The 22,949-nt window shown below is 49.2% G+C and overlaps 1 protein-coding gene across 9 annotated transcripts in view; it reads left to right on the top strand.

Moving 5' to 3' along the window:
- The window catches only part of CCDC136 (coiled-coil domain containing 136), a 29,523-nt gene extending 7,294 nt beyond the window's left edge, over positions 1-22,229 (top strand). For 2 of the 9 annotated variants that reach the window (XM_015568901.1, XM_015568894.1), the window contains 15 exons: positions 3,129-3,452; positions 6,741-6,852; positions 7,434-7,602; positions 7,820-7,960; positions 8,299-8,457; positions 8,709-8,879; positions 9,268-9,453; positions 11,008-11,202; positions 11,912-12,139; positions 13,462-13,914; positions 14,042-14,263; positions 15,391-15,654; positions 16,229-16,519; positions 18,294-18,400; positions 21,897-21,980. In XM_015568901.1, coding sequence (XP_015424387.1) covers positions 3,129-3,452; positions 6,741-6,852; positions 7,434-7,602; positions 7,820-7,960; positions 8,299-8,457; positions 8,709-8,879; positions 9,268-9,453; positions 11,008-11,202; positions 11,912-12,139; positions 13,462-13,914; positions 14,042-14,263; positions 15,391-15,654; positions 16,229-16,519; positions 18,294-18,395 — 3,017 coding nt within the window. In that variant the 3' untranslated portion in view covers positions 18,396-18,400; positions 21,897-21,980. Of the gene's footprint in view, positions 1-3,128; positions 3,453-6,740; positions 6,853-7,433; positions 7,603-7,819; positions 7,961-8,298; positions 8,458-8,708; positions 8,880-9,267; positions 9,454-11,007; positions 11,203-11,911; positions 12,140-13,461; positions 13,915-14,041; positions 14,264-15,390; positions 15,655-16,228; positions 16,520-18,293; positions 18,401-21,896 lie in introns of those variants that run through there. The other 7 variants (XM_015568897.1, XM_015568898.1, XM_015568895.1 and 4 more) reach the window with 6 other exon arrangements.
- Positions 22,230-22,949: the final 720 nt, after the last annotated feature.

The following is a 22,949-nucleotide window of genomic DNA, read 5'->3' as shown; positions in this document are numbered from 1 at the left end:
GGCCTTCCTCCTCCGGCCAGGACCCGCCCCAGCCGGACCCGCCCCGCCCAGCTTCTGGATAAGCCCCTCCCTCAGGCCGGCAAGCCCCGCCCCTCGGACCTTAGCGGGTCCTGCCCCTAATGAAGAGGTTTTTCAGGTGTGGGGAGACCTTCCTCGGTTCCTCCTGGACCGGAGCATGTCATGTTTGCGGGGCTAGACTCCAGAATAGAACCTAAGGGGGATTTGGACCCGAGCACCAAGGGCACGGCAGGGAAGTGGAGGTTGGTCGCCTCCGCAGAAGTCCACCCCAGGCCGTAGGGCCTTTATCCTAATGGCCGGTTGATATGTACATCTCCCCCACTGGATTCTAAGCTTCTAGGTAAGCTCCTGCCTCGGGCCTACAAGACCCGCCCCTGTGCTGTTCAACCGTGGATAGAGCAAGGAATTTGTTCTTTCCAACTGGAAGGAGGTCAGAGAATCTCAGTGGAGAGAAGCTTGGGTGTGGCACAGAGGTGGTGACCAATTAATACTTGAATAGACCAAGAAGAGGAGGCCGCTGGGGTCATTCTAGGGAAGGAACGACTGGCAAAAGATGTGCCTAGAGCTGCACGTGTGAGCTTGGGAGAGTGGGAATAGGGCAGGAGACCGTTCCTCCTGCCCCTGAGACACCCTGCCCATTCAGCATTTATATCTGCAGTATGTCTCCCATTTTCTCGTAGTACTCAGTAAACGTTTGTTCAATAGATGACCCTCTGCCTCATTTATGCACGAATACAGTAAATACTTAGCAAGCTGCATTACGCCAGGTACTATGACAAATCCTGGAGCTCTAATGATGAGCAAAACAGACGTGTTCCCTGCCTTCATGAAGCTTAGAGTCAAGGAAATAGGAGAGCAAGGTTTTACACACACACTCACACACACACACACACACACACACATACACGCTGCAAAACTACAAGGTGCTTTGAGAACATCTAATAGAGGACTTGCTTAGTTTTTTTGAGGATGTGAGGGAGAGAGGCTAGGGGAAGTTGAAATCTGGTGAATAGAATGAGCAGAGGACAGGGCAAGGGGTAAGGACAGTGTAACTTGCAGTGTTTGTGGGAAGGTCCTGACCCTCCCAACCCAGTCCTCATTAATCCCATAATCCTGGCTCCCAAATTTTGAATTTTTTATTGGTATCAGTGCCTTTTACTCTCTCTCCACGTTTAAGTTCTCCTAATCCCAGATTATCCATGTCCAACAACCCTGAGATGTGCCACAGATACTGAGAGCTCTGACACATTTCTTTTGTAAATTAAAAACTATTATAAAATAGAGGCCTGTTGTGAAAATTCAAACAGCACCAATGTAGAAAGTAAAAGTCCCCATCATATGCTATCTCGTACTTCAGAAGGAGCTGCTCTTTATGGCTGGCACACAGATCTTTCCAGACTTCTTTCTATGTCTTTGTATATTTGTGTTATATTTTGTACATACAATTGTTTTTTTAAAATATATTTTATTGATTTTTTACAGAGAGGAAGGGAGAGGGATAGAGAGTTAGAAACATCGATGAGGGAGAAACATCGATCAGCTGCCTCCTGCACACCCGCTACTGGGGATGTGCCCGCAACCAAGGTACATGCCCTTGACCGGAATCAAACCTGGGACCCTTCAGTCCGCAAGCCGACGCTCTATCCACTGAGCCAAACCAGTTAGGGCCATACAATTGATTTTTTGCAAAAATAAGGTAGTACAATATATTTTACAGCTGATTTTTCTTTCTAGTTAGTATGTATGGAAACCTTTTCATGCCTTTTCTATAACTCTGCCATTTTCTTTTTAATGGCTGCTGATATTCTATTTAACCATCACTAATTTAAACAATCTCTTATCAATCAATATGTAGGTTATTTTCCCATGTTTGGTTACCATGTGATGAACCTACATTTGAATTTCAGCTATGAACTCTAAATAGATATTATTTTAGGGCCAGTACTTACCACAGGCAGTTCATGGGGATTCTGAAGTTCTAATTTCTAAGCTCCCAGACTGAATACATGAGAATAGTCTGTGTAGATTTTTTTAGCCAGGGAATTTTTAACATATATATATATTTCAGAGATGAAGGGAGAAGAGGGAGGGAGAGATAGAAACATCAGCACAGCGGAAATAAATGCCTGTGTGCATTTACTGAGCCCATTTCCCACTGGAATTGAGCCCGCAACCCAGGCGTGTGCCCTGACTGGTAATGGAACTGTGACCTCCTGGTTCATAGGTCAGTGCTCAACCACTGTACCATACTGGCCGGACTAGCCAGGGAATTTTTGAAAAGACTCAGGACATAAGAAAAATATTGTAAGTTATGTTTGGCCTTTAATTCTTAGGCGATTCCTTAGAAACACTAATAATACTTTCTTTTTGTTTTCATCCTTACCCGGGGAGTGAGGATTTTTTTCCCCCGTTGATTTTTAGAGAGACTGGAAAGGAGAGAGGAGGAGGAGGAGGAGGAGGAGGAGAGAGAGAGAAACATTGATAGGAGAGAGACACATCAATTAGTTTCCTCCCACACTCGCCCCCGATGACCCGAGTGCAGGGATCATACCTACCCTTGACTGGGAATCGAACCCTCAGTGCTCTGGTGCACAGGCCGATGCTCTAACCACTGAGAACACTGGCCAGGGCACTGATAATACCTTTTGTTTTCAATAGCCTAAATTGTTGCTTTTGGTGCCAAGCCTCAAAAATCTACTTTTCTACTACCTTACTACATAGATTCACTCTCTGCTCCCTTCTTAGGAATTCTCTCTATTTCATACCAGATGAAACTATACTTCTCTGATGGGGTAGAGTCTAGGTTGTCAGGGGTTTCTAGATAAGAAAGTGCCTCCCTTTACCTTTGTGCCTCTAGAGCAGCCGCCCGTTTGAAATGAATAAAACTGGGGAAAAAAAGGACCGTACCCTTTTCTGTAATGATGTTTACTTTGAATTTATATTAGTTCACACAAACACTCCATGCTTTTGTTCCGGCCCTCCGGTCCAGTTTAAGAACCCATTGTGGCCCTCGAGTCAAAAAGTTTGCCCACCCCTGCTCTAGAGTCTAGAATGTGGTAGATTAATTCACTTCTCCTCTTGACCGTCCTAACCTTTGGGTTTTTTTGCAGGTGAGTTGCGGAATCTACGGGAGGAGATTTCCCTGTTAGAGCGTGAGAAAGAATGTGAACTTAAGGAAATAGAACGGGAGTTGCATTTGGCCCATGCGGAGATCAAGAACCTGCGACAAGCCGCAGATGATTCTGCGACTGAACATGAGAGTGACATAGCATCCCTGCAGGAGGACCTCGGCCGGATGCAAAGTGAACTTGATGAATTGGAGCGTGTTCGGAACGAGTATGAGCTGGAGATCACCTCCCTCCGTGCAGAAATGGAAATGAAGACCTCTGACTCATCTAATAGTTATACTCCCTCAGATTACTCTGAGCTGCAAGGTATGAGAGTGCAAGCCCTTCTCCTGGTCTGTCAGTAAAGTCAAGCGGAGGGAGAGAGTGTGCAAGAAGATGTTGGAAGGTGGTCTTAGATAATGAATTGGGAAACTCTAGAAAAAACCTCCAGGTTGAATTCAAGACTATAAAGGGAGAAAAACTTACCCAGAGTCCCACAGCCAGTCCATCATGGTGTGAGAAATAGCACCATGGAGATGTGCCCGGGGAACTCTTTCTCAGAGAGCCATCTGGTGTTTGTCGATTTGACTCCGCTGAAGCCCTTCTTGGGGAAGAAAGTTCTAGGTGGGAGTACAGGGCCACCATCCCGGGAAACGCTTCCCTTTTGGGTGGGAGGTGGGGCGGGGGGAAGGGGTCCTCCAGTCCTGCTCCCAGACCCTGAGATGCTAATTGTTAGGCTCCTTTAGCCCTCCCCAGAGTAGAAGCTTTGGGGGCAAAAAGTCAGAGCACAAGCTGGAGAGAAGGGAGGTTATTTCTAATAAAACACGATGTACTCAGAAGCTCAGAGCTCAAAAGCTTTCAGACAGGGAGTCTCCCAGCTGGTTGCTAGGAGGCATGACATCAGAGAGTTTGCCTTTATTCTGAGGCTAGATTGATGATCTGGGTATAAGGGAGGCCTTATATTAGGCCAGGTCAAGCAGAGGCAAATCAACAAGGAATCAAAGAAGTGCAAGTTTTCCCAGCTGTAACAAGCCTCTCAGAAGAGCCTTTGGATTGGTGATGCTAGGAGAGGCAGACAGCCCAGTGGGAAGGCCCGGGCTGGACTTACACAAACTTCAGTTCAGCATCTCAGCTCCACTGAGTAACAGAGTGAACTTAGTCTCATAATGATCTCTCTGAACCTCTGTTTCCATTTATATAAAAAGTGGTTAATAAAAAGAGGAGCTATTCAGTCATCAGCTAGATGAGATCCTGAAACAGGAAAAGGACTTGAGGGAAAATGTAGATAAATATGAATAAAGTATAGAGTTTAGTTCATAGACCAACCTTGATTTCTTAGTCATGACAAATGGACCCATTGTGGAAATCAAAAGCTTTCAGACAGGGAGTCTCCCAGCTGGTTGCTAGGAGGCATGACATCAGAGAGTTTGCCTTTATTCTGAGGCTAGATTGATGATCTGGGTATAAGGGAGGCCTTATATTAGGCCAGGTCAAGCAGAGGCAAATCAACAAGGAATCAAAGAAGTGCAAGTTTTCCCAGCTGTAACAAGCCTCTCAGAAGAGCCTTTGGATTGGTGATGCTAGGAGAGGCAGACAGCCCAGTGGGAAGGCCCGGGCTGGACTTACACAGACTTCAGTTCAGCATCTCAGTGAACTTAGTCTCATAATGATCTCTCTGAACCTCTGTTTCCATTTATATAAAAAGTGGTTAATAAAAAGAGGAGCTATTCAGTCATCAGCTAGATGAGATCCTGAAACAGGAAAAGGACTTGAGGGAAAATGTAGATAAATATGAATAAAGTATAGAGTTTAGTTCATAGACCAACCTTGATTTCTTAGTCATGACAAATGGACCCATTGTCCGATATTAACAGTAGGGAAACTAGATGAGAACTCTTCCAGGGAATTCTGCATTCTTTGCAACTTTTCTATAAGTCTAAAACTATTCTAAAATTTAAGGTTTATTTAGAAAAGAAAATTTACAGGGCTATTCTGGGGATTAAATGAAATGCCCAACATGTTGAAAGCACTCACATACTAACTAAAACCAAGGCTGAAACCATCAAGTCTATTGTTTAACACACGGTTGGTTTTCATTAAAGATTAGTTTCCTTCCTTCTGTGGTAATTTGCAGTATTTCAAGGACTTTGCTACATAGACCAGGACTTCTGATTGGAATAAACATTAGAAGTAAATTTCAGGGTGTTGAAGCTGACGGTAGTTAAGACACTTTTTAAATATCAGTAGAATTAATATTCTAAGAGAAATAATTTTTTTTTTAATTCTCACCTGAGGGTATTTTTCCATTGATTTTTAGAGAGAGTGGAAGAGAGGGGGAAAGAGAGAAATGTCGACGTGAGAGAAACATCAATTGGTTGCCTCCTGCGTGGGCTCTGGCCAGGGCCCAGGCCGGGGAGGAGCCTGCAACCAAGGTACGGGCCCTTGACCAGAATCGCCTGGGTCCCTTCGATTCGCAGGCTGACGCTCTATCCACTGAGCCATATTGGCTAGGGCAAGAAATAATTCTTAATCATGAAGAAACAAAACAGAGATGGGTATGTATCATAGCAGCATTGAGGGTGATATGTGGGTCTGGTTGGGATGTGTCCTTCTGATAGCAGATAAAAGATCATTAGAAAGAATTCTTGACCACATGCAGGCCAGAGTATTTGGTGTGGTGATAAAGGAAGTTAAAGGACCTTCAGGATGCCTGGATTGTCTCCGAAAGGCCAAGACTGGCAGTGTGACATCTGGCAGTTCACATCTCCCAGTGTTTTGTACTAAAAGTGAGGTAATCAAACAGTTCAATGGAAACTTAATTTTTAAAAATATCTTTATTGATTTCACAGAGGAAGGGAGAGGGAAATAGAGATAGAAACATCAATAATAAGAGAGAATTATTGATCAGCTGCCTCCTGTATGTCCCCTACTGGGGATTGAGCCTGCAACCCAGGCATATGTCCTGATCGGGAATCGAACCGTGACCTCCTGGTTCATAGGTTAATGCTCAACCACTGAGCCATGTAAACTGGTCTCAATGGAAACTTTAAATACAAAGAAAAACGCCAAACAATTAAACCGTCACAGCCTAGCCATTTTGGCTTAGTGGGTAGAGTGTCAGCCTGAGGATGGAAGGGTCCCTGGTTCGATTCCGGTCAAGGGCACGTATCTTGGTTGCAGACTCCTCCTCGGCCTGGGCCCTGGTCAGGGCTTGTGCAGGAGGCAACCAATCGATGTGTTGCTCTCACATAGATATTTCTCTCTGTCTTTCCCTCTCTCTTGCACTCTCTCTAAAAATCAGTGGAAAAATATCCTTGGGTGAGGATTTTTAAAAAATTAAAAAAACAAACCGTCACTCCTAAAATCTCAAGACCGTCTTGGTTGGGGTTTTGAAGGGGCACACAGGACAAATCTGGGAAGATGAGAAGGGCAGCTCTTGAAAGAGCACAGAGAGCCTTTGCAGGGTGGACTTCTCTGGGCCCTGTCTTCGAAGCCTCTGCATGTGATATCTCTTCTGTCTCTAGAAAAAGGAGCTCATCAGGCAGGAAAACGGGGGGTTGGTCATCAGTGCTTCCTCCCTAGGACCTCACCTCTCTCTCATCTTGTCCTCTGCAGAGGAATTGCAGCAACTGCGGGAACGCTACCACTTCCTGAATGAGGAGTACCGGGTCCTGCAGGAGAGCAACAGCAGCCTCTCAGGGCAGCTGGCAGATCTGGAGAGTGAGAGGTACAGCCGGGAGGCGAGTGGGACCCTGTAGGACTGGGCTTCTCCCCGAGTAGAACTGCTGCTGAAGGCAGATGCCAGGCTCTCGCACGTCCCTCTCCTCCGGGAGATCTGGTCTTTCCCGTGGTGTCCGGAGGATATGGACACCACCTAGAAGAGGCATGGGGACCCAACTCAGTGTCTAGGACTAGGGTTGATTGACTTCAGAAGTTTAGTTTTCTTCTATTCGGGGCATTAGGGGCTGGTTTGCCGTGCCCTACAGTAGCTCAGAAGTGATCCCTTTGTTGTCCACATGGACTTGATTCAGTCTGATGTCCTCTATCTTGGAGCGGACTTGACATCAGAGCCAGCCTCAAGCTCAACTGGACTGGCACGCTTAGGGTCTCCCAGAGACAAACAGCTTTGACGATTGAGGTGCTGGGGCCATTGTGCCCTTCTAAGTGTGTTTTCTTGAGAGAGCAATCACAGTAAGAGGCTCCTTACCATTTTTTGCCTAAAACAAAGACATCAGGACCAAGCACAGTTGGCAGGTGATTCCAGGCAGAGTTCTCGCCCAAACATGGCTCTGGGGTTCTGGATTGCAGGACACGAAGAGCAACAGAAAAGTGGCTGGAGTCCCAAACGCTAAGGAGTTTGATGTCAACAGAGTGTCAGACTGTAGAAATGGATTTCCTAGAACCTCATCCGGAAACCCATTTGTTGCGACAGCAGCTGCTGGGAGCTGAGGAACAGATATGTGACATGCAGAGCAAGGTAGGGGGATGCAGGCGCTTTTCGTTGTCCCTCTCGTACCTTCTCCTGGCCTGTGTGAGAAACATCTCCTTAGACACAGGACAGAGTTGACGAAGGTGGCGTGCGCTATGGCAGGAGATAGTACTCTGGGGTCTCGCTTGCCTGATGTAAATAGTCTTCCAAGCCTGCCCTTGGAGTGCACTTGTAGTAAGCCGCCTTCCCGTTTCGCTTCCCACAGTGTAAGGAATTGAGCTGTGAGTTGCAAGAACTACATCTTCATCGCCAGACCAGTGAGGAGGAGCAGAGGCGGCTGCAGAGGGAGCTCAAGTGCGCACAGAATGAGGTGCTTCGGTGTCAGACTTCCCAACACGCCGCCCAGGTAAACACTGCCAGGAAGGGAGTTTGGGGAGGGCAGAAGGGCCTCCATGGAGTCGCCGCTTCCTTCCAGGAGGATGAACGCAGAGCAAGGCTGTGCTCTGCTGACTCTTGCCCTGACACCAGGGGTAGAGTCTATCCGAGACCAATTGGAGAGGTCACCTAGCCTTGCATCCTAGAAATGGTAGTCGTCACTGAGTGTCTGCCTCAGAGAAGAAACCAGACCAGAGGCCTGCGGGAGCTCCTCAAGATGTCTGCACCCGGAAAAGCGCCAGGCTGGTCTGGAGAGGGGCCTGCTGTTTCTTGAGAGTAACGGTTCCACCCGCATCCTTCCCACCACAGAACGAGGAGCTGAAGAACAGACTCTGTGCCCTGCAGCACAAGTACGATGTTAGCCAGGATGAGCAGACTGAGCTCTTGAAGGAGCAACTCCAACTTCAGGCTGAGCTCCGGCAGCTCAAAGTCTCGAAACCCATATGCACAGAAAGCCAAAGTGAGAAGGTAACAGCAACCAGAGGTGAGGGGCAACTTAGGTGCTAGGAGGTTTTGGGAAGGTGGATACCAGTGAAGAGTTCAAATAACTCCAGCTGCCACCTGTGAACACCGCAGGTGGACTCCGCCACCCCAGCACTGTGTTAGATGAGAGGACAGCCAGTGAGTGGAGGGCAGGGAGGAGTCTGAGAGTGACTCAGGCAGAGGAGTGAGTGGGTTGAGGGTCCCGGGGGTACTGTCCAAAGGCCCCTCCACCGTAGGAGTTACGGTGCCGGCTGCATAGGCTGCAGCTCCAGTACGAGAACCTCTCGTGTGAGAAGGATCACCTGCTGGACGTGCAGCAGCAGCTGCGGGAGGACCTGCGGTACCAGGAGGCCGAGGTGCAGCGCCTCAGAGACATCGAGGGCTATTTCCAAGAGAGCAATGAGAAGGTAAAAGCAGCTCCAGGTGAGGGAGAAGGTGGCCCGGCTGAGCTGCCGTGCGAGGACGGGTGCAGAGGAGGAGCTGGGATGGCCGGAGGTCTGTGGAGGAGCCGTCGGTGAGGGCGGTCAGGCGTTGCTCAGTAGGAAGGTGCTCTCAGCTTCCTTTGATTTTGAATCGGGAAACCAGCCTGTAAAAATGAACCCCTTTACTTTCACCACACCCCAGATGGAAGCCCAGAGGTCTCTGCGTAGAGCCTGTTAGGGCCTTGTCCATCTCAGGAGCCTCAGTGGGATGGAATTGGGACTGGAAAGGACAGGTAGTACTCCCTTTGTCACTGCCTGAGAGGAGCGAGTGCAGCCGCCGCTCTGGTGATGGCGGGCTGCCTCCCTGCCCCAGAACGCAGAGATGCAGTCCCAGCTGCAGGAGATGAAGCAGCGGTACGAGAACAGCCAGGAGGAGCTGGAGCGGCGGAAGCACATGTACGATCGGCTGGAGCAGGACTTCCTGCTCTGCCAGCATGAGCTGGTCCAGCTCAGGACCACCCAGTCCATCCCGGAGGACAAGAGAGAGTGTGCTAACAAGGTAATTGTGGTGCAGACAGGTGGGATCTCCTGGGCACTTCCTCCGGAGAAAGGAGGTTAGGGTGAAAGAAGTCATCCATCCACCCAAGGGCGGGATGGGCTGTTGCCCATAATTAGGAGACTAAGTACAGCTGAGTCCCATCACGGCGGAGTCCAGCGAGGCTGGGAATAGAGGCAGAGCCCCATGCTGGTAGCTTTTAAAACAGTTTTCCTTGACCTGAGCCACAGCTTAGTAGGATCCGTGTATCTGGATCCAGTCTGAACACTGGAATGCTTGCACATATTCCATGTGTAGTGGTATCTTGTCATTTGTGGAGAACATACACATAGGCCCGTATGTGTCACTTTTATCGTTAGAACTAGAAAGAGAAGGTCTCATTTTTTGAGGCAGATTGCAAATGCTCTTGTCAGATGGCATGGTCTTGTGCCCAGAACACTGCTTGGCTTTAGAAGGGCCGAGGCTTCAGAGTAGTTAAGTCCTCTGAACCTGACTCGTACTCTCTTTAAATTGAACAGAATACTACTCTCACCCACTTCCTTTCAGTAACAAATCCTGTAGTGATAAATAAAGCCTTCCTTACCCATTCTCTCTCTATCATAGTGTGTAAAATTCAAGTCTCTATCAGTTACCCTGTGTTGAGCACTTTCAGGATCGCTGCTAGGAAATGGAAGGGTGTTGAAGCATGATAGAGAACAGGCCCAAGATTCTCTAAAAGTAGTGGAACAAGTCACATTCAGCCAAAATGCTCATTAGCTCCTGCCACCGCCAACAGCAGGCTGTGTCCCCAGGGAAAGGCCTTCGGGAGACACAGAATTGGGGAGGTTATTTGTGTCACCACCACAGTCCACCTGCCTTTCTACTCCCAGTCTTACATCTTCCCTCCCCCCGTTCCCACTAGACTTAGGAGTGAGGGCATCTGTGCCCCCTCCCCTAAGGAAAGGAACCGTATGCTGGCACACGGGGCCAGCTTTTCCTCTGATTAAAAACAGCATTGCAATTAGTCCGATATTAGAAGATTCAGGTTTTTGGAATCATAGGATGATTTAGTTTTCTTAACCCAAATTCAGCAATAGCACATACTTTTCTAAAGATTTTAAAAGATGATTACGAAAACAAAAATGGGGGGTGGGGGATTAGGGAGAAATGAAGTCTTTATTGGTAAGGAGCATACTTAGGAATAAAAGCGAATTGAGGATAATGAGAGTGATAGGGGGTAGAATCCCCAGCAGGGTGAGAAAACGGCATCTACCAGAGGAGAGGGAGGCAGCGGGGAATGAAAGGGGAGGGGTGTGGATAACACTCCCGCGAAGAATGCTCTCAGAAGGGACTAATAGAAAAATTTCAGGCACAGCCAACCAGCCAGCCCAAGCAGCCTGCTGGCGTTCCCCACTCGGCATCTAAAACTTGGCGCGGTGTGGCTTGGGATGATCAGTACAGGGTGGGCAACCCTGGTGAATCGGTAGAGGCAGGAGGACACAGAAATGCTCTGCTAGCCACACAGGCAGAGAACTAGATGAGGAGTAACCACCCCGCCCCGCCCCGCCCCGCCCACAGTGTGATGCACTGCTGTCCAGACTGACAGAATTGCAGGAAAAGTACAAGGCCAGCCAGAAGGAGATGGGGCAGCTGCAAATGGAGCAGTGCGAACTCCTGGAGGACCAGAGGAGGTTGCAGGAGGAGCAGGGCCAGCTGCAAGAAGAGCTGCACAGGCTCACGTTCCCGATACCCAAATCTGGTCTCCTCCAGAAGGTAAAGGCAGCCAGCGAGTGGCTGCTCACTATGGAGAAGTGGCTTTGAGAAGCTTCCCAGGTGTGACTGTACTTGAGAAAAAGGAAAAGTGGGGATTAAGATTTTTCTTTCCTTAACCAACCACTCCTTACTTTCTCACCAATTTCAAACCAAAAAATTCAATATAGCTGATTAGGGTTTTACTTTTTTTTTTTCTCCTCACCTGAGGATATGTGTTTTTTTTTATTGACTGAAGAGAGAGAGAGAGAGAGAGAGAGAGAGAGAGAGAGAGAGAGAAACACCAATCAGCTGCCTCCTAGATGCGCCAAAACTGAGGATTGAACCCGCAAGCCGGGTGCCCTGACCGAGAATCAAACCTGCCACTTTCCAGTGTAAGGGATGATGTTCCAACCAACTGAGCCACACCGGCCAGGGCTTGGGTTTTATATTTAAAATACATCTATGCTCTGGGAACTGTCCCGCATTTTATATGTAGGTATTTAATCTGTCTGGAGAAAAAATACTTGAAAGTACTTTGTAAACTACAAAATGCATCCAAACACAAGAGGTCAGTTCTACTCAACTGGCAGATCTCCACAGGACTCCCCCATCCCAGATGGGGAAACTGCAGAGCCAATCAGGGATGCCTAAGGGGAGGGAGGGTCTCCAGCAGAGGGCTTTGCTGGTGACCACCACAGTCCCTGCCCCTTCCTTCCACTCTACCTCACAGAGTTTTGAGCTACTTACAAAGTTACAAGACCTGTATGAACTACAGCTCCTCTACCAAAGCATGCAGGAAGAGCAGAAACAGCTGATACACAATCAAGAAAGGGTGTTAAACGAACAATTAGAGCTGCACAAAGAGCTGCATGTTTTCAAAGACTCCCATTTCCAGGAAGTGTTGGAGAATCCAGAAGGTTCCAAATCGCTTAAGTCCTCAAAATGTGTCCAAGACAAGGTAACCATAGCTAGAGGCAGGGGGACGGTTCTGGGGACAGGAGGGAAAGGGGCTGCACAGAGGGACAGTGTTAGGAAGGCCTGTGAGGCCAGGAGTTAGGATGAGACTGAAGCCCTGACCTGCCCCAGCCGTGACTGCCCCCATGGGCTGGCTCCTGGGGATGAGCCTTCAGATACGGCCTGAGGACCCACCACGTGCATGCCCAGCCGCCGTCCTGGGAGCACTTAGAACCGGGATGACCCGGAAGTCTGTAATTGCCTGATAATTTGCCTCAATCCCTTTAGCGTCTCATTTTCCAGATGTATAATATCATTTCAGTGTTTGGATTGCTTGGGACTGACTAAAGGTGTCATCCTTTTCTCATGAGATGGTTGATAATTGAGAAGTACACTTTTCAGTGATAAAATCTATAACCTTTTGGTGTTCTGCACGAGGCCAGTATGGGGCCATTCCTTTCCAAAGAAAGCGTCCTTGCATGGAGAGTTCTTGATACTGACCATACTGTTTTCATCGCAACGTTGGCCAGAACATCAGCCAGGTCAGGGGGGGTCAGACACCAGCAAGGTGTCTCTGAGGGCTCACTGGTGGAGATTTCCATTTAAGTTTTTCAGGCTTGCGGGGGTGAATTTGGCCTGAGGGCTCAGTGAGAGCAAGGAAGAGCAGATAGACTGTTCCAATTTGGGCAAAATGAAATAATTCAGATATTAGCCTGGACAGGGAGATCCAGGGGATAGCAGGAGTCAGATTCCAGGGCCATCAGATTTCAGCCTAGATAACACAGAGACCAGGAACCAGGTATGAAATGTTTCCTCAATCAGATCTTGTCCTGGGCATCAGTAGCCAAGAAGCCAGGCCCAGAGGGCCTGGGAAACATTCTCAGAGTCCAGATTCAGGATTGGGGCAGGAGGGGCAGGGACTCAGAAGAGTACCCCTCTTCTGAGGAATGCTCATATTCCAGGTCAAGCTGGTTTTAGAGCTAGAGGTGGGTACTGAGTCCAAAGGCCAGGATGGTGGTACACCTGACCGAGAAGAAGGCAGGTGTTCTCGAGCCCCCCTCAGCACTGCTCCAAGGAGAGAGGGATGAGTGCAGAAACAACAGAATCGGGAACCCGGAAACACTGGAGTATCTTCCCTGGGGACATTTTCCCCATGAGCAAGACACTGACCCAGTACCCGTAGGCTAAGTTGGCGGCCTAGGCTGTCCTGAGACTGGAATGAAGGTGTGCAGTTCTCTAAAGTGTGCTCAGACCTCTGCGCCAGGAGGGGTGCAGCTCGGACTGCAGCGCTAGAGTAACGATGTGTCTCCCACCCACCCCCGGCAGTCCAAGACGATCGCCTCCCACATGCAGACCTTGCACGACCTGTACGAGGCCAGCCAGACCGAGCAGGAACTGCAGCAGCAGGAGCATGGCCGGCTCCTAGAGGAGCGCAAGAGGCTGCAGGCCGACTTGCAGCTCTGCCTGGAAGAAATGCAGTTGCTCCAAGCCCGGTCCCCTTCTATAAAAAGAAGCCTGGAGTCCTACAAGAAGAGTTATGGTAGCAGCATTGACTGCAGCGAGGTCCTCGGGAGCCCCCAGAGCAGTGAGGAGAACTTTCTCAAGAGCTATGATAGCGAAACCAGTACCAGTGAGACCTACCTGAAGAGTTACCGCACCAGCAGCAGCAGCAGCGTCGTCACCGTTAAGAAGACCAGCGGCAGTAGCTCCGACACCTGTTATAATAAGAGTTATGTCAGCAGCACTGACGATGAACCTGCTGAGCCGGAAGATCTAGAGGTAAAAGCAGCCAGCTGACACACAGGCAGGGAGAGAAGGTTCTGATCTTATTAAGGAAGGGCCTAGCAGAGCGGGGCGGAGGGCAGGGGCTCCCCAGGGTGCCGTCATTCCTCCCCGCCCTCCACAGAGCTTTGATGACATGGTTGCCGAGGTGCTGGTCAAGCTGCAGGGAGTGCAGGCCATGTACGAGCTCAGCCAGGAGGAGCACAGCCTGCTGCAGGAGCGGATGGGGACGCTCGTAGACCAGCAGAAGGAGCTGAAGGAAGAGCTGGGTGCCTGTGAAAAGGAGTTCAAGGAGTGCTGCGAGGGCCTTGAGAAGCCTGTTGCCTCCCCCTGTGACAAGAATGAGGTAACTGCTCTCAGGGAGGCAGGGGTTCTTGGAGGAGTCCCTAGAGCCGAGGAGGTCGGAGCCATTTCAGAGAGGCTGAGGAGAGAGGGACGGGCTCGCTGCGGCTCTATGTAGTCGCCGCCTTCCTGGGCAGACGGACACAGAGGGCACCGAGGCCCAGGAGGCCGGCAGTCTGCTGCGTCACTGATGGACATTTCTCAGGTACCCACTGTGCTGGATTTACTGATCTTCAAGACTCGGAATTTTTTTCCCCCTCTACCACTTCTGTTCTCTTGTTTCCACTATTCCCCAGAGCACTTCTGTCCAGTTGTATTTTTTCACCTGCCAATGTTCTTTAGTTTGCAAGCACCTCAAGGACAGGGCCCGCCTCCTCCTGGATCTGTCCTAATGCCAAGGAGAGTGCGCTGCATCCCCTGGCAACGGGACAGAAAGTGTTGTCTCTGAGCAAGAGCAGCCCGCAGTCCAGCAGGGTCGCTGGGTATGCAGGGGAGAGGGTCAGAGAGCAGACCCCTGGGCCTTGGTTGGCTAGTGTCGATGCCTACCAAGGAGACCCTGCTGTGCTGCCAGAAGTCAGGGAAGACAGACCGGAGGTTAGGGAGCAGGATTAGGAATTGCCGCTCTTTCCATGGCGAAGTGCAGGTGCCCAGGTGCACTCTCAGGTGTCCAACACAGTTCCTTCGGTGATTGTACCAGTAGAGAGTTTGGGTGAAGTAGGAGCTCCCATCAAAAGTCATAATGGAATAAAGTCCGAGGTTCAGGAGGGGTAGCCCTATAGTTTATTCTCCAGACGGGTCGCAGGAAAAATATTTAAATCATCTTTTGATCATTTAGATGTAAACCATCAGGTGCCTCCAGTGAGGGAAGAGTTCTTTGTAAAACTGCTTTAGAGGCTCATTTCCCACAGTTTGAGGTTTTCTTTCTGTTTTAATAACTTGTTCCGTGTCATTAAGTGGGGCTGAGATTTGAACCCAGGCAGCCTGGTTCCAGAGCCCACACTCTCTGTCATGATGTTCTGCCGCTAACTTCCCCACGTGCTCCCGCAGGGACAGTTCTGAGCCAGCGACCCCGGCAGGGCCCAGGTGGACTGCGTAGGCCAGGCTGTGGGTAACTGGCTCCACTGCCCACAGATCAAAGAACTGCAGGCCAAGCTGCGGGAGCTGCAGCTGCAGTACCAGGCCAGCATGGATGAGCAGGGCCGGCTTTTGGCAGAGCAGGAGCAACTGGAGGGGCAGCTACAGTGCTGCCAGGAAGAGCTTCGCCAGCTCAAAGAGAAGCGGTCATCCTCTGTTACCAACGGCAAGAATGCCAATAAGAATGTGAATAAGAATGCCAGTGGGGTTAAAATTAAAAAGGCATCCAAGGCAAGCCTGGGGAGTTCTGAGAGCAGGCAGGTGAGTAGTAACCTATGTAGCCAGAAGCAGAAAGGTAGATAAGATCCTGGGAAGAAAAATCATCTCCCACCATTCTGACCAAGTGAAGAATTAGTAGAGAGGTTTCTGGGGTCTCTAAGGTATTTAGAGCAGATCCATCTTGGTGCCCATTTGATGTGCTCCCTTTTCCCACGAAGTTAATGGGAGAGTAGCGTGCAGACCACTCGTGTGGAGTGACAGCCAGCCCCAAAGGACCACAGCGGCCTCCGTTAACCCAGCCCACTCCCCTGGGGCCCCTGTCCTTCCTGGGTCACATGCTCCAGAGAAGAGCCAAATGGATGGAAAGAGGAATTTATTCAGAGTGGTTGTGCACACATAAGTGAAAGAGGAGCGGGTAAAATAGGAGTCACTCTGCAGGGGTAGAAAGAGCAGGCCAGGTGAGAGCTCAAGAAGCTTTAGCGCTGGCAGCTGTCTAATGGCTGGTGGCAGGATAGACGGACGGTCTAGAGAGGCTGGGAGTGACTGCCCTCCACGCTGAGGGGAGGGATCTTGGCAGGTAACAGCATCCCCCATCCTGCCCCACCTCCGCCCGCAGAATGTGGACGTAGTGCTGTACTACAAGGCCAGCAACCCAGATGCAGTTAATCTACCAAAAGAGGAGAAAATGGAGGAGAAAAATGGAGAAGAACAAACGGAGGAGGCCTGGGATGAACTAGTTTGTGAGCCCCCAGCTCCCATAGAAGTGGAGTCCACAGAAGATGGGGAGGAGGGATTTGAAGAGTGCCAAGACCAGGAGGGTAAGGAAGAAGACAAACAAGATGAGGACAACAACCCTTGCCCTGAAGCGTCAGAGGAAAACCCCCTCAAAATTTCTGAGAGCAGAAAGGTAACCGCCGCTAAAGGCTGGATCATGTGGGAAACGGGTCCTTGGGCTCAGATGCCCCTGTGTTCAGGGTGACCCAGCCTAGGATGGACTTCTACCGGAGTAGAGGCCAGTGAGCTCTGAGGCAGGGCACTCAGGGAAAGCGGAGATGGAGATGGGATTGGAGAGAATGGTCTCTCTGTGGGAAATGGCAGCTTAAACCAATTTGCTGCGGAACTGTATTGCAAAGACCACCTTTGCTGGGAACCAGGGTGGGGTTACTGGAATTCTATCTCTTCATTTATGTGGAAGCATGTTATTTATGTCAGAGGGTGCTCCCCCTGCCTTAGAGCATTAGTGCACTAGGGATGCTGACAGTGCAAGGCCTTCTGTCAGCAGGACAGTCATTCCGTCCCCATTTCCCACGGTGCCCTTTAAGTTTGACCTTTGCCGTTAGGAGAGGGTGGAGGGCTGGTGTCACCCACTGGGCTCTGTATATTATAAGGTGTAAGGGTGGGGGCCTGGAGTGATCAGAAGTGACAGAATATTTCACTCTGGAGACCAGACAGTTCCCTAACCCTTCAGTTGCTGGATCTTAAGAGGTTGGAGTGGGAGTATCCTGAGTCATTTCCCAACAAAATATAAAAGTATTTCCGTATGTTAATAACTAGTTCATCTGTACAGGTATGTACCCACTGAACTCCTGCCCTAGTTGAGATTAACTGGGGGCTCTGGCTCCCTGAAGAGTTTGAGTACTTCCTGAATAAGTCCAGGTTCTTTCTGTTCCTCTAAACACAGGGGAAGAAAACGAGTCTCTTGTGGTGGGGTGCCCCGTCCACTGGAAGGCTCTCCGGGATTTTCCGGCAGGCCAGCCTGCAGCACGCACGACTGAGGACCCAGCATACAGTCCTTGTTTCGGGGCAGCCCGTTGCTGAGGATGGGCAGTGCGAGAACTGCAGCCTCTATCCTGGTGTGGGTGTCGTATTTCTTTGAATTCATGGCATTCCACCAGGTGCTGGTTTAGAGCCTCAGAGATTTCCTGGCCTTGGGTGCCATATTTCTCAATGCCAGGCCTGATATTTTCAAAGTCAAGCACTTGCTGTGTGGAGGTGGCCCTTTGGCCCAGGGGGTCCTGTCTCTTTCACAGGCAGCTCTGTTGGCATCTGTGTTATCACCTGCAAACACAGTTTGTCTCTGGAAGGTGGTTGCCGGCAAAGAACTGGCCCTTCTCCATTTGCTGGCTTGTTTTAATGCATTTTCTCTCACAACCACAGCATTACACTCCTAGGGGATGCGAGGGACCAGAGCCCAGAACACTTAGAGAGTTGGTGGAAAACAGCCAGAACTAGGGGCTGACAAAGGGACAGGTGGCCTGGCAAGAGACGGGCTCTTCCTAGGGTGACAAGTATACATCCTTCTCATCTGGAGAGCCAGCTTTCCGCCTTGGAGCTTCACTTTTCCAGTCACTGACCCGCAGGAAAGGTCAGGGCGCAGAGCACCCACTTGACTGGTTTGAGAGGGAAATGAAGCCGGAAAGCTGGACTCACCACCTGGTTGACACCTATCCGTATTGAACCTTCTGGAGGCTGCCGGTGGGAAGAACCAGGCCGGGTAGCAGAGAAGACACCCTGCTGCTCTCGCTGACCAGTTATTTAATCTCTTGATCTCTCTCTCTCTCTTTTCCCTTTGTTTTCTCATCTTCGTTATCTGTTGAATTCATGTGTTTATGTCTTTTTATGCCACCTTTCTTTCACCTCCTGTCTCTTCTCGCGCTTCTTTCTCGTTTGATATGTTGCAGCCATCCCCTGCCCCCAACCCCCCCATCTTCTCCTTGCCTCTTGTAGGCCTGGTGATCATATCGGCTTTGCTCTGGTGCTGGTGGGCCGAGACGTCGTCCTAACACAGGTACTGGTATTGTGTCTTCTTCGAGGGATCGAGGGAGGGTGCCCTGGCCTCCCCTCTTTTGCTTTTCTCTCAGCGGCTTGCTTCTTGCTTTTGGAAATCTGACTTCTTGGAGCATGTCTTTGTAACACGTAGGGAGTCGGATGCCCACTGTGGACATGGTTTGAGCTTCTGTCTTCTGGGAAAAGTTTTGATGATCTCAGCACTGTTGCTGCTTCCAAAGCTGCCCAACTACCTCTGATGAGCTGATGTCTGTCTGTAAGGCTGGCCTGGGTGCTCTTTGTTAAGCCCCAGAGCCAAGCACTCACTGTTGTAACTGCCCAGGCTGGCAAAATAAGGACTCGCCACCGCCCCTGTTGGGTGAGAGAGGAAGTCTGAAGAGCTGTGACTCCTGTAGGGTCATGTGTACAAGGTTAGCCTCCATTCATCCTTCAACCTTGGTAAAAATGGAACTGAAACGCCTACCATATGATATACTTTCTACTGAGAAGTTCTCTGATTTGGGGCTTTTGGTCTTCAGAAAAGTCAGAATAGGAATGCCAGAGATTTTTTCCAGTTCTCTCTGTGGGGGCCAAATTCTTTCTCAGCTGGGCTTTCTGGAGAGAATGTGGTGCTATATTGGTGAAAAGTTTCCACCAACCAGAGATGCCAGTGTCTCAGGGAACCAAGGCCGGTATATTCTGGTTACCTTTCAGTTGGCCAGTCCATGTGATCTGGTACCAACAGGATACCAAATTCAGGAGGCAGAATGTGGCCCAAGGTAAAACCCTAGGGTTCCCCCTGCCTTCGAGAACCATAAACTCTTCTCGACCTGTTTTAGCTCCTTTCTTATGCTCCCCCTGCTCGCTTTCACCCTCCTTCTCACTTCTCAGTTAGTGGAGTGTAGTTGGCTTAATGCATAGGTTCAGAGTGGCAGCTGAAGCATTTGCTGGTAGCTTTTATCACCATTTCCTTTTTTCTCTTCCCTCCCCACCCCCTCACTCTTCCCCCTCTTCAGCTCTTCTCCTTTTAGGCATTGCACTTACACCCCATAGACAGTCTTCAACTCCTTTAGTGACAAGTCTCTCCCTGTACCTGTTCTTCCCCTGTATATGCCTCGACTTCTAAGTCCCTGGGATGAGGCCCAGAGCATTCAGCTATAACCTTTCTCCAGCTCAAACTCAGCCTGGCCCAAGCAGAGTGAGAGGAAGGAAGTCCTGGTCTAGGGTCCTCTCAGGGGAGCTTGTTGTGCCCAGAGCCTGCTGCACCAAATATGCAGCTCCCCAACCAGGAATCGAGGTAGCATAGGTACAACCTGCCTGACAAAGTGGTCAGAGAACTTGGTTGCGTCTGTCTGTGCTTCTTGCAGCTTGGTCCCAGGGGGCAAAATGCATAATCTGAATGTTGGTTTCTTCAAATGTAAGCAAAAGATGGATGATAAAACCTCTGCCTTCCCCACTGAGGATCGGATGAGTTCATATATGTAAGAGTACTTCACCATGATAAAACACCACATAAATAAAAAGAACATACACTTATATAATACTACGTGCCACGGCGGTCCTAATCACTGTATCTATAGTTACTCATTTAAATCTTACAACAACCCTATTATTAATTTGGTATGTGATAAAACTAAGACACAGAGAGGCGTAGTTATAGAGCCAGGAAATTGTGAATCAGATTCTAAGGACTTAACATTAGCAACAGATAAAATTCCAATCCTGATTTCCCTTATCTCCTCGTTTTGAGCCATTTTCCTTGGTTGCTTCCAGGTAATTAGGAAGATACCATACTTCTCTTTATGCAGCCTCCGATCACATTGTTAATCTACTTCATGTATTATAAAACCCCTTTGCGTGTTGCATATGCTAAATGACGTTCCCTCCCAACCCCCCCATTCTCTACCTGCAGTTGATTTTTGTGGATTCAAGACAGAAATTTTCATTTATCCCTATTAGAGATAATCCACTGATCTAACCTGTGGAGTTTGTTTTGTTTTTTCTAATCTCATCTGGTTTCATTTTTTTCTACCAGCTTGTCATCCTCAGGGGTAACAAGCCCTCCCTCATATTCTCATTCACGTCACAGGTGAAGGCTGAGCCTCTCGAATGTCATCTCACCAGGCTTTTATCCAGCTCATTGGTCACATAACAAATGGTCACACAACAAGCCGTGCTGTCATCCTACTCACTTCTTTCATGTTCGCTCCAAAGATACCATGGAAAACCTTGTCAAACACCTTGATTAAGTCAGAACATGATTTTCTTGATCTGTGGATTTATTTTATTTTTTAAATTGAATTTATTGGGGTGACATTGGCTAATAAAAGAACACAGGCGTCAGGAGTACGATTCGTCTGTGGATCTGTGAATTTAGTGACCCAGTAAGAAAGGAAAGCCTGACACGACTTATCCCTTTGTGATACTCGAACCAGCCCTTCACTCAGCCAGCCTGGAATCTTGCCTGCGCCTGGTATAAAGGACGCCAGTTCCCATGCATGGGTTCAGCACTTTGCACCCTTAAAAACCCCAGACTGGCATTTTTAGCAATGCGCATTAGGATGTAAGCATCTGAGCATGTCAGTATTTTTCCTAGCTCCCTTTATGAATTACTCTGTATTCCCACCTCCAACATTGTTTTGCTTCTCACTTCATATCTTATGTTCTTTTTAGTAGCTGTTTTTACAAGTATACCAGTAGGCGGTTTTCTTTGCTCTTTATAGTTGGCTTAAAATCCTCTTTTTAGGTTCGTTATTCTCTGAGCAAATGCATTCTTAGCATTGATGGGCTATATTCGCCCTTTCCTAAAACTGTATTTCTGTTATGCCATAGCTTACGACTTAAAACTCAAATTCTGTCTTTTAAGTAATACAGTAAAAAAGTAATAAAATTAGGAACTACTTCCCCGAGTATGTATTTTCTTATTCAGGATGTCATGTTCCCTAAATGAATCAGCAGGATTTGCTGTGGTCAGCAGGGTCTGGCAGCCTCCCAGAGCCAGTGACCGGCTTCCTTGAATTTCCTTGAGCCATCATCATTCTCCACAAAGGTTTTTGGCTGCCTAGAACCTCATATTTGCCCACACTCCATGGTGTACTTTCTTCATTTCCTCTCAGTCTTCATATCCTCTTGACTCTGAGTTCATTCTCCAAGAACTAATGAGGTGCAGCTGCTTTTCTTAAAGGCCCACATTTACCCGCATATTTTTGCCATGGTAGCCAACCTCCCTCATTACAACCATTTGGATACTCTAAAGTCTGGCTCCTGAACTTGCTCCTACACACAGGAACTGGTATTCTCATCCCATGGGGCATGCAAACAGGGGGACACATAGGGTGGTTCAGGTGTCTAGTGGTGCCAGGACTCAGACCACATGGTCTCCAGCAGTTATCCAGGAGGTAAGGGGGAGTGGGCCATGGTGGTCCTGAGGTGTCTTCAGCACCGGTAGGCAGGGGATGTCTGGCTTAGGGAAGGGTTCAGGGGGCTGGGCACTCACCATTTGTCTTTGGTCCCCACAGAACATGCTTGGGATGTGGAAGCCTATGGTGTTCTTGGCTCTTGCAGCTGTGGCTCTGTATGTGTTACCCAACCTGCGACAGCAGGAGGCAGAGTTCTGCCTCTTGGAGTGATGGCAGACCTGACCTGGGCCAGCCGTGGGGGCAGATCCCCAATGGCTACTACCCTCGGCTTTGGGCAGGACACACTGTGCCGGAGCTCTACCCATCCACATGTCCCAGTGTCCCCATCTTTTTAGCCTCAGTCACTCAGGCTGAAAAGGCTGCTGGCACCCATCTCCTGCCTTGTGTAAGATCCTAGGTTCCTTGTAATTAAATGTCAACCTAACTACATGAGACTGTGTGGCTTCTGATTTGTTAAATATCTCACAACACAACCAGAACAGAGCTGTTTCCCTTAAACCAGGCACTTCACATAAGGGTCTGACTCCTAAATACGATTTCTCACCCTAGAAATGACCTCAGAAATGAAGCTGGCTCCTGTGCTGCCAACCATATCACAGATGGATTGGTCTGTACATATCAACACTCTCTCACGGAGCTCATCTGAGCATAGAGAAATGGAGTGAACTGGGTACTTTGTGTGAGGGGGGGCCGGTGACCTGCCCTTAGGTTCTGTGCCCACACCCAGCTGTTCGAGAAGAATGCCCTGAGAAGATCTGCAGGTGAGCCTTCGTGGCTTAGTCCTATGACTTCTCAGGGGGTTTGCTCTTAGAGAAAACTTTATTAACCACTCAGGGCCTGGCAGTAAACAGGCCACACACACAAGCTTTACAGAAAAGTTTAATGAAGGCACAAGGTCCAGGAGGCAGAGTTGAAGAACTAACAAGGCGTAGTGAAGTCCCCAGGCACCAGCCACAGTGGAAAGTGGCTACCATCCCAGGCCTGAAAAGGGGCCCAGACACACATGGAGGCCACAGGGAGATGCGGTCCTTGTCAGAGCCACAAATAAAAGGGGGAGTTTATGTATCCCCACCTTCCACCCACCCCCAGGCTCCTGTTGGTACCTCCCCTTGACTGAGCCCTACTGGGAGCCAGAAAGCAGAGGTGCCCCAT

The sequence above is a fragment of the Myotis davidii genome, unplaced genomic scaffold (assembly GCF_000327345.1).
Source record: "Myotis davidii unplaced genomic scaffold, ASM32734v1 scaffold705, whole genome shotgun sequence".
Classification (NCBI taxonomy): domain Eukaryota; kingdom Metazoa; phylum Chordata; class Mammalia; order Chiroptera; family Vespertilionidae; genus Myotis; species Myotis davidii.
The sequence above is the reverse complement of the archived record's forward strand: the minus strand, read 5'-3'. Positions and strand labels throughout refer to the sequence as shown.